The 10,861-nt window shown below is 39.7% G+C and overlaps 2 protein-coding genes across 2 annotated transcripts in view; both read right to left on the bottom strand.

The window, feature by feature from the left end:
- esrp2 (epithelial splicing regulatory protein 2) overlaps positions 1-10,861 on the bottom strand; it is a 302,417-nt gene that overhangs the window by 262,418 nt on the left and 29,138 nt on the right. The window lies entirely within an intron of this gene.
- LOC137887530 (E3 ubiquitin-protein ligase AMFR-like) lies at positions 275-9,235 on the bottom strand. The gene is made up of 14 exons (XM_068730601.1): positions 9,013-9,235; positions 7,984-8,303; positions 7,800-7,892; positions 7,511-7,675; positions 5,727-5,882; positions 5,435-5,475; positions 4,775-4,907; positions 4,298-4,431; positions 4,055-4,165; positions 3,501-3,697; positions 3,295-3,398; positions 3,027-3,161; positions 2,722-2,912; positions 275-2,342 (listed from the first exon to the last, which is right to left on the bottom strand). Exons 2-14 carry the CDS (start codon positions 8,236-8,238, stop codon positions 2,186-2,188), a joined length of 1,872 nt encoding a protein of 623 aa, XP_068586702.1. The 5' UTR covers positions 8,239-8,303; positions 9,013-9,235; the 3' UTR covers positions 275-2,185.

Raw genomic sequence — 10,861 nt, 5'->3', positions numbered from 1 at the left:
GAGCGATTGTTTTCACAGTGAAATGTGCAGCTAAATACATCTATTTATGACTTAGTCCATCTCACACACACACACTTGTTGGACTAATAAGATAGATAGATAGAAACTTTATTCATCCCCAGGGGTATATCAGTTTGTAAATAAAGTCAAAACTACACATTAGGATGGACTCACTTTGTTGTTGCATTTTAAACACTGTAATCTTAACATAAGTCTTTGTTAGGAAAATAAAGACAAAGGCGGTTTACATTGACAAAGCATCAACATCACTATATCTTGTTAAAAAGCTATAGAAGCTCTGTTTATTGAGTCTTTTGTATTAACATAATTTACAAAAACTAGATTTACAGTAATTATCCATAACTGAACCATTCTTGATTTAGGCACAAAAATACAGGAAAGCTCAGTCCAAAAAGGTTATTTCAGTTTTGATTAAATAACGTAATGCTTATGAAGGAAACCCATGAACAGGAAGATATATAATGGATATTAAAAGCTGTTACATAACTGCATGAAATATGTGAAAATAAAAACGGTCCAATTCTTTTTACATTTTGACTAACGTTGAAATCTGAAATTAAAATACTATATTGCATCTTCTTACAACACCAAAACAGAGTTTGAGCAATAAAATAAACACAAAATAAAGATCACAATACTTCAGCCTTTAGTGGAAGTTTGTGGGCTGCTCTTTGGGATAAAGTGGAAGGAAACATAAGCACATGTCTAGATTCATGCATATCTCACCTCAAACAAGAAATCAAAGGCGTATAATAGTCTCCATCTTTGTGTCCACTGATATGTCTCAACCAACCAGCTACAGACTTGGTGAAATTTGAAAAATACCAAAAGTGTTTCAAGGGCCCAGTCCATGTTGTATATTCCTGCACATTACTGAAATAAGATCTTTGAGCAGCAGATGATTATGTTCCTTGCTACTAAGAATTTCGAATAAGTACTCCTCAATGTGAGTAGACAAAGTCTGCACAAATAAAACACCCTGAACATTTATTCAGAACTATTTTCAATCATTCAGGTCCTTGAATATCCAGAAATATTGAGTTAAATGGCAACTGGATTTGTTGTTGAGTCTTGAGAATGTTTTGCTGCTGCTCATTTCTACAGCCAGAGCCTCTTGAGTGAGAGCCAAAAACATCTGCATCAGCAAGTCCAGCTGTCAGACTTAATGTACATCCCATAAAAAGTCTAAATGATGGACACAGATGACCAAGGACCCCATCAATATGTATTTAGTAGAAAATAACATTTTCTGACTCAAAGAGAACTGCGTATCAATGGGCAATTTCAGAAAGACTGAGAGGATGACACCCATTGTACTTGTACAAAATGTAATACATCCCCTTTGTCGCCTATGCATTTCAAGGGAATATTATTAGAAAAACTAAGCTTTACACACCCACTCCCTCATGTTAAATAACAAAACCAACGGGTGGTATATTACACACTAAATACAGAACAACCCATGTGGGTCCAAAACACTTTGTTTGCAGCATTATGTTGATAGGAACATTCATATTTGACAGAAAGGCTGACCAATACTAAAGTGACATTCTCTTACTCCAAGGTAAGAAATAAAAGCATGTTATTTTTGCCTACACTTAATTCACAGTTGAAACTCATAAAATAAGAACACACAATTACATCAGATGAGTTTCTGAGGTTTCAGAATACGTAGCTTTTTGCCATTTGCTAAACAAGTGAAAATAAAGTCTGCTAAAAGAAAAACAAACTAAAAGACCCAAATAGCTTTTATCTAGTAAAGACACCTTCACACCCCTCTCATTAAAGACTCTTCTGAATGCAAAGCATGCTCATTTTTGACAGCCAGTCCCAATCACGATAGAAACCGACTGCCTACTAAAGCTGGTGGTTGCAATGTGTGGCACATGAATAAAGGGCAATGCAACCTTGCATTTCTTGACTTGCACCCATCAATTTATATGATATTCCAAATACTCTGGAATCAGTGACACAGAGGCCATTCACAATAATCCCACCGTATTTAGGCAGGACAAACCAGTCCATGTTTGCAATGCTTTTTAATTATTGTTTTGAATAGATGATGACCACTGACTGTAAACCAATGGGGCAGGGTAGAAATAGCTTTGTCTGTGCCTCTTAGGGTGATGATGCGGTACTCTTCTGCTGAAGCCACTTTGCGTTTTCAAGGTGCAGGGTCTTGTTGAGTTAGCATGCGTCTCTCTGCGGCTGCCGCCATGGTTCTACGCCTCAGCACAGTCAAGTTCAATTCTGGAACAATGTCCTCCTCCAGTCCAGGCAAATCTTCATCTGGGTCCTCTGGACTAGTGTTCAGATATCTCCTACAGGGACAAAATTAACAACATACAGTATGATCATGGGAACAGAAAAATGCAAAAAGTGTACCATTAGTGAACAAATGTTCTATTTGCTAGTTATGTGCAACTGGGCCTTTAAGCTATTCTGGTAGCCAAATAAAGAGAGCCGTTATAAGGACTTTCATTGTATTTGTTCACAGACCGAGACAAACTCACCTCACAAGGAAGGGTCAATATTTACAAAGCACGGTTTATACAGCAGAGTTATGATGCGATCACACTAATGACCTAAAGAATATTTTTTTTTTTTTACAAAAAAAAAGGAAATGTCTTCTTTTTTATTTTGAATTGAAAACAGCTTAGCACTACTTCCTGTAAGGTAGAAAAGCAGCAGTGTGCAAACCTGCGTGCTTGCTGAAGCATCTCTTCTTTCCTCTGCTTTAACATCTTCTGCCTCTCCTCAGCCGACTTAGAGAAGCGACCTCCTCTGATCTCCATGTTGTCCGCCTCACTGAGACCCTGCTCAGCTGCTCCACTGGACCCGTCCTGCTCATCTGGAGAAGAGCTCGCCTGTGTAGGGGCGCGCTCTATGGCCTGAGGAAGGAACACAGATTGTTGCATTCTGTCCTTTCAAGTAAACCATCGGAACGGGATCAACATGAAACGGAAAGCACTGACAATTGGAGAACTCAAAACAGGTTTATTGACCTGTGTCGGGAAAGGCACCTGGATGCGTCCCTCCAGGATGTTGTCAGTGGTGACCTCTACAGAGCGGGTTAACTGCAGATCCTGCATCACCAGGTATGAGGGCACCTGAGGGAACATCTCCTGGATCTGATGGGCCTGATGACCACAAGGTACATCAAAGGCAAAGAGAGCAATAGAGAAACTATTTAGAGAAAGATTGGTGGAGATCTTAAACACACAGTATAGGTCATTTAAAAAGTATAAAACCATTCAAAATACATGAACTCACCATGGCCGTGAGCTGGGAGTTGTTGGCCTGAGCAATGCCCAAAATATTGGTGGTGTGCATGACTTCCACTGAGAAACTGGGCAGCCAGCTGGCAATGCGAGATCCTGTTAGAGAACGTATGGATTTTACAATTCATTATCTCACACACAGCATCCGATGTAAGGTACCTCCAGATTCATGCTCAGGTCTGTGTCCGACAGATTTACCATCAAAGTGGAAGAAGTGATTGTGTTGGTTGATGTGTGGTAAAGCATCTGGAGCAGCCCCTACTGGGCCAATGTTGTTTTCCATGCCCCCGCCCTGCTGCTGGCTTCTCGCCTGGCCCCCGTCCCCATTAATGTTCAGGGACGTCCGACAGGTTGGACACGAGGTGTCCTGCTCAAGCCATGAGCGCAAACATGAGCTGGAAAAACACACACACACAACTCACAGATGTTATTATGGCATTTATCTGCATAAAACTTGACATTAATCATTTTAGGTCTCAGGGTAACATCAGGATCAGTGCAGAACATCTAAGAACAGTTCTGCAGTCAGGTCTGCTATAAAAAATACATATACTTTATGGAAGACTTTGGGCACTAGCCAAAGAAAGGATACTGCATTCAAGGCTGCTATTTCTGCAGTCTCACCTTCAACTATCTATATTTTGTACGTTTTTCCAGGCTATGTATTGAGCCATGGGTCAGTCGTACCAGTAAAATAACGGACTACATAATAAAGTCCATGCAGGCATTGCTGATTTTAAAAATCACTTTACTTGTGGAAGAGATGGCCACAGGGTAGTTTGCGTGCTGTCAACATGGTATCCCAGCAGATGGCACAATCATCATCATTAGCTGCCAGCTCCTCTGCAGTAGCAACTGCAAACCTGCAAAAAATAAAGTTCAGAGTACATACAAATAATGATGAAACAAGTAATGAGCAATAATTGAAATAAACAAAGAACTGCAAAACCATGAGGTAAAAAGAGGAAAACAAATAAATCAAAATATATTTTCACCTGGCCTCCATGTTGTTGATGACACGAAGGTAGTTCTTGTGTCGGCGGACACGGCGCTGAACCTCGTGGAAGAGATACCGCAGCTGCATGAAGATAACCAAGCTCGCCATGGACAGCCAGATATTTCCAAAAAGCTAATGCGGGACATATGGACAAAAAGATTGAAAATCATGTGGAAAAAGACATATCACCACATGCAGACAGTATGTTGTAATTGTATTATGGTATTAATTCTGTCCACATGACGTCTATTGCACTTCTGCCCATCCTAGGAGAGGGATCCCTCCTCAGTTGCTCTTCCTGAAGTTTCTTCCCTTGAAGAAAGGTATTTCTGGGAGTTTTTTCCTTATCCAATGCAAGGGTCCAAGGATAGAGGATGTTGTATGTTGTACAGATTGTAATGCCCTCTGAGGCACATTTGTGATTTGTGATATTAGACTATACAGATCAAATTGAACCGTTTCCTCTGTGTCTTACCAGCATATGGATATGGTGCATGAGGTCCAGGAAGAGCATAGTCAGCTCCATAATGAAGTCTGTGTAATAGACATACGTTCCCTTACTCTCCCAGGTCCCTGGATGGTTCAGATCCCAAAGATGAATGGAATATCTGAAGGGACATGCAAAACAGAGGTGATATTTAGACAGTATGGTGGATGATGTGGCACTCAACTTGGATGACGATTGGAAATTCAAAATGCATGAAACAAAGATGGTGTAAAAGTCTCATGGTACAATTAAAAAGGTAGCATTGCAATCAGAAGCAACACATCAGGATAACAAACAAGAACAGAGAACACCAGTGTAATGACAGAGGAAATAGTCCAACACTGAAAACTCTTTATCTATTGTGAGTAGCAACACATGTTAACTACAAACCCACGGTAAAACAACTGTTTAAGTAATGCACAGCCACAGCAGTTTTAATGTTAGACTAATATTTATGAGTATCTATGAGCACCTTGGCTGATTAGTCGCTTATACTGCTTGTATAATCCAAACCACTCTCTTTGGGACAAAGAAGCCTTTCACAGTATAATGGTGTAGCCAACATTAGCCCCTGATTCTAAATCTGCTATGTCATCCATAGTGCTGAAATGTGCACACATTTGTAAGAAGGCTTTGAAAGAAACGTACCGCATGATCACATGGCCAGTGCGCACAGTCACCAGCAGACACTGAGGAGGAAAAAGGTAACAGGTTAACACAATGTCATTTTCGTATAACTCTTTCATATAGATATGGATAACAGTCCAAAATATATGGATATTTCAGTTGTGATTTTGTTTTTTTTAAATAGAGAAAATAAAAAATATATGAAATACATGGGCCAAATCAAAAGCTTGAATGATATCAAGAGTCCACTATCATCATGCCTTTGTCCACACATTGGGACCTGTTGTATACCGGTGTGGCTCCAGGTTCTTACCTCTGCTGCCATAAAGGAGAAGGTGTGCATGCCATGGGAAGCTCCTAGCAGACCACCACAGCCCACAGCCAGACCACAGCAATCCAACAGCAACGAGACCAGCAGACAAAGCACTCGTACGTGGCTGTTCATGGGAGTGGAGGGTGAGAAGGACAGCTGTAGGGAAGAACATGTGAATAATAAGTTGTGCTGGTTTAGGGAGTTTTTTTGTGGGGTACGTCACCTGAAGACATATCATGTGATAACTGGTACACGGGACAAAAGAAGTTGAAAAGTCGTAACTATTCGGGAATTCACAGCAGATTTCAGTTGGCAAAGGACTCCTACAAGGCGTTTTGTTTTAATGCTCATAATCTCATAGTGCAGATCATTTTGGCATTTAAAGAATATAATTTATGAAACAATACAAAATCTGCATGTGTTAATGAACTATTCCTAAATCAAAAGAATTAATTCAGCCACCAAAGAACATAAGGCTTTCTGTTAGCCTGCTCACATATAGATACACATGTTTTAGCATCAGGCTCAGAACCATACTTAAAGAGCATTTCTATTGTATTATTAACTGAGAGGAAATATTTCCTTTTTACACAACCACTTTAAATCAATAGAATACTCACACAACCCCGAAAACATCTATATACTGGCAAACAAGGCTTAAGACTGTAAACTGTTGTCTAGTGAATAGAATACAATGTAGGACCTCATTACAAACATTAAAACAGCTGAGCTGAAAGAAATGAAAAAGGTTCCATCAATCCTGTAAAACTTTAATAGCATATGGTTTCCCTGGCACACTGACAACACCATATACCAAACATCTTTAGCAGTTTGACCATTATGCGTCTTGTACCCACAGAAACAGAAATGAAGGCAGCTGGGCTAAGGCGACGGACAGACTTTAACCTAAAAAGAACATGCATGAATGCTTATCTATAGCCAGCTGAGAGACGGAAACAAAGACTTGCAGTCAGCAAACAATCTGGTACATTTCTACAGCATGGCAGGCAGAAGTTACCCTCTGGTACACTATGCCAGTCAGCATTACATCACAGACAACATACCAACTTAACGCCCGTTATAAATGGCATTGCTTTTAAGAGCTGAGGGGGTTGATTAAATTTGATATTTTGTTTTCCCCAACATGCAAAGCACAATCTGATACGGGGCTGTGTCAATCAGCAGCCCAACATGCCAGCTCAAGGAACTATTAATAGGTCCAGAGCGGAGAAGAGTACGGTTACTCAGACCTTTGTGGGACACTCCCCACGACTTAAAAGAGCACATTATAAAGTTTGAAAGTCCTACAGATGTCATCAATCGCCAGGCCTCTGCCTGAACTAAACCGTCTGAACAAATAAGAGCTCTGTAGCTACCCATGACAAATCTACTGAAGAGATGGTTGTTTTCAAAGCTGAAAGCTGAAACTTAACACTTTTAAAGATCCTGAAGCTGACTATAAAACTATGTAAGTGTGGAAAATCATTTAGTGGCTCATCCAAAAATATCATGTGTTGGCTTGTTTCTGATATGTTTGTCTTGATAACACTTCGACTTTGTATTATAGACTGACTGGATGTTTGGACATCTAGCACAATATCATTAGTTGTTGTCGCTATTCTCAGTTGAATTGGAAAACATGTGATGAGAGCATATTTGGAACAATAAGAGGCTCATAATGTCAATAATTCAATAAATTACACAAGGTAGTCATAAACCACGGGTAGGGGTACTAGAGTGAGTTAATAAAAAAGAAAACCAATGGTGTAGGTCATAATACTTACATATTCAAATCTGTCTTTGCACAGCTGCACCATGAGGTGGAGAAAGACCAGGGCAGAGAACCACAGACACCACATGACCACCTCCTCCACCGTCTGCACGTTCAATACCCCAAAGATGAAAATGAACTTGTAGAAGATGAAGTTCCAGAATTTATCTTTCAGGTGCTGAGGAATAAACACAGGGCAAGTCAGATGCATTGTTTTTCCTGATAGGTCTACACTTAAGTAGAGCAGCTTAATACCCCGGGCTTGAAAGTACTTGTATTCATTGTTCAAGACACCGACTCACCTGCTTCTCACTAACTCTGAGCGGGCCAAACACTACATACTGAATCATTTTAGCAATTAACATCAACAAACAGCAGAATGTGTTGACCAATACCTAGAGGAGAACAGGGAATAAAGAGACAATTAGTTATCATAAGAACATAATCTTATCAAGCAATGCAAATTTATAACTGGCTGACACTTACCCATACAAAGAGACTGTCAGTGGCAATAGACCACAGGATAGTGGTTGTCAATTCTGTGTTAGTAATATCATTGTTTAGAGGTTCAAGATCCCCTTCAGCTGGAGCTGGTGTTTCGTCAGTTTCCAAGACTCCATACCCGGGATCAGTCACAGTGTTGTAGGCACTAAAGAGGCTGCCGGCAAGCAAAGCCACACTAAGTGCGGTGTAGGTCTGCAGGCTAGGCCAAGGAAACCTCTCCAAAAAAAGCAGAGGCATTGCAGGGATTACGGTCCACTTCTCAATTTGTGAAAATAGTGTTAATCCCAATCCACAAAAACGACCTGTGAGGGCAGAAGTGAGTTAACGTTAGCTAACGTTGGCCCTTGGAACAGGAAACATACAAAAGTGTTAGCCTATGATCGTGGCTAAATTGTGTCAATGTGTTGTAAGTGATTTAGTAATGATTTTGACATACGCGTGCAAAGTTTTCTTGCTAGTTTTCAAGAACTTCGAAGAATAACTTTTGCTAGCCGGATTTTAGCTCAGTGTATTAAGTATTATTTGATTAAAGAATATGTCCACATATTGACATTAAATTGAAACCAACATTGGGAATTGATGAAGGGGTTACGTGAGTTAATGTTAATCTGACTGGGCTGTGGGGGAAATTTACTTCAAACCGAAGAGGTTGGGAACCACTGTGCTAGCTAATCTACTCTCAGTTCTCAAGCGAGGCTAATAAGTTAGCTCAGGACAGTTAGCAAAGGTGCAAATTACTCATGAATTGAACTGTCGTTGATGAAATATAAGAGGTTAAATCAGCCAAACACCGTGAAAGCCGTGGGCCAGGGATCAAACTGGCTAACGTTAACGTTACCTAACGTTAATAGCAATAGAGGTAACGCTAAATAATACGAGTTCACGCCCCTAACATTAGCTATTTACATGGCTAACGTTACCTCACACTAGCTTATTCGTTAGCTAACACTAACAACGTAGCTAGCCACTGTTGAGCACCAAACAACAAGCTTGTATTAAATCGTCACTTACAGTTTGTCACAAATGTAGATTTACACAATATCCAACGCCCCTCGTTGTAGTCAGTGCTGTACTTTTAGTGCAGCTGCACTGAGAACATCGTAGTTGTCAACATCGTCATGTTTATTTCATCGAGAAGGCAGTTGAGCTGGCTGATGAGCGTTCTTCTTCTTCTTCTCCTTCCTCTTCTTCTTCTTCTTCTTCTTCTTCTTCTTCTTCTTCTTCTTCTTCTTCTTCTTCTCGGTGCGTTATGGCGGTTGGCTCACAACGTGATGGTGCATTACCGCCACTGACTGGTGTGGGGTGTGGATTGGGATTCAAACTATTCACTAATTCTAGTAATGAATAAAAGAAAACATAAAATATAACATCTTCCTGATAACAAATTAGTATTATGCATGTATTTTATGTTATTATTTATTTAAATTTTTGTTGAATCCTGTAAGCCAATTATTGTTTCCTCTCTTCACGGTCTCCTTAGGCTTCTGATCATAACTACTTTTCTTTAAATGATGTATCCACCTTCCTGTTGTCTCTTCTCTTCTCTTCTCTTCTCTTCTTCTACCACCTGTCTATCAGTTTATTCTTAACTGTGGTCTTCATTGCCGGTTTACTAAAGGGCATTGCAATGTTTTACGGCTTCCTTTGCACATTTGTCAGCTATTCATGAAATACCAATTTTTTCAACTGAGTTCTTTGAAGACATCATCGTAGATATTGTATATATGTGTCTTTATTGCTTGTTTATGCAAAATAAACGCCATATCTTTTTTGCCAAGCAATGTGACATAAAGTCAGGAAGCATATCCATGGTAGTTTTACTGAGAGTGGAACAGTTGGACTATAATGTTTATTTCAGTTATTTATTTGCTTTCTGCTCAATCGTCCATCCACAACTTTTTATCCCCCTTCTCTCCTTTTCCCAACAGGGTGTCAGTCCTGTGTTGGATGATCTTCATTATGTCCTTTCAAATCAACCCAGTAATTTGAAGCTGCATTGTCCTAACTACCAGGGACATTTCTCCCATTTCTAATGCTGGTGTTGTAGTTGTTCTAATGGTTCTAATGGCACCTGACCGGAAGGCAGCTGGCTGAGAGGAGCCTTCTTCTTCTATGAGGTTTCACTGTTTTAACGGTGTCACTGCCATCTTCTGGAGTTAATCAACTTCCATAGGTTCCGGTTTGTCAGATCCAGCTGACAAAACATGTTCTGCTCTGTCCACTTCCACCACACTCCACTGTGCTCTTTAATATTGTCCCTGTCAGTCCTAATCCTTCAGTTTCTTCCATCGTGTTCTTTCTCTCTGACATTAACTAGCAAACATGTTTTACAGTTTGTGGTACTTTAAAGTGACAGTGATCACAAAACTAGTTGGAAGATTACCTAAATTGTGAAGTGTGTCCCATTCTTTATCTATTCAATGTTCTTCTCTATTTACTCTCCTGCATTTACCATGTAATACAACAATGTAGTCCAGCAATAAATGGAATTTAATAAACGTTCTTATATTCTGGTTTTGCTGAGAAACCGAGAGCAGGTGATAATTAAACTCTTTTGTATTCTTTAATTATTAGTGTTGCACATAAAGGGCCCATTCATTAGTGATTACATTTACAGAATGTCATCCCAACCTTTTAAATATGTATTTGTATGGACTGACTCATACAGCTCTTAAAAACGGTGTGTCATACTACATTTTAGTCACATGGCTCGCTTGTCAAAAATAGGCAACTAAGGAAAATAAAGTGTTGCAGCAGGTTTTTATCTGCTGTGGCATCACTTGTTGGGATGTGGCCAATCATTCAACATACTTGAAAGTTTAAAATCTCTGAGAGTAAGCAATCAATGTTAATCTATCCA

Source organism: Cebidichthys violaceus, unplaced genomic scaffold (assembly GCF_023349555.1).
Source record: "Cebidichthys violaceus isolate CVI_PGR_0920_01 unplaced genomic scaffold, fCebVio1.0.p SCAF_5, whole genome shotgun sequence".
Taxonomy (NCBI): Eukaryota; Metazoa; Chordata; class Actinopteri; order Perciformes; family Stichaeidae; genus Cebidichthys; species Cebidichthys violaceus.
This window is presented reverse-complemented; position numbering and strand designations above follow the sequence as displayed.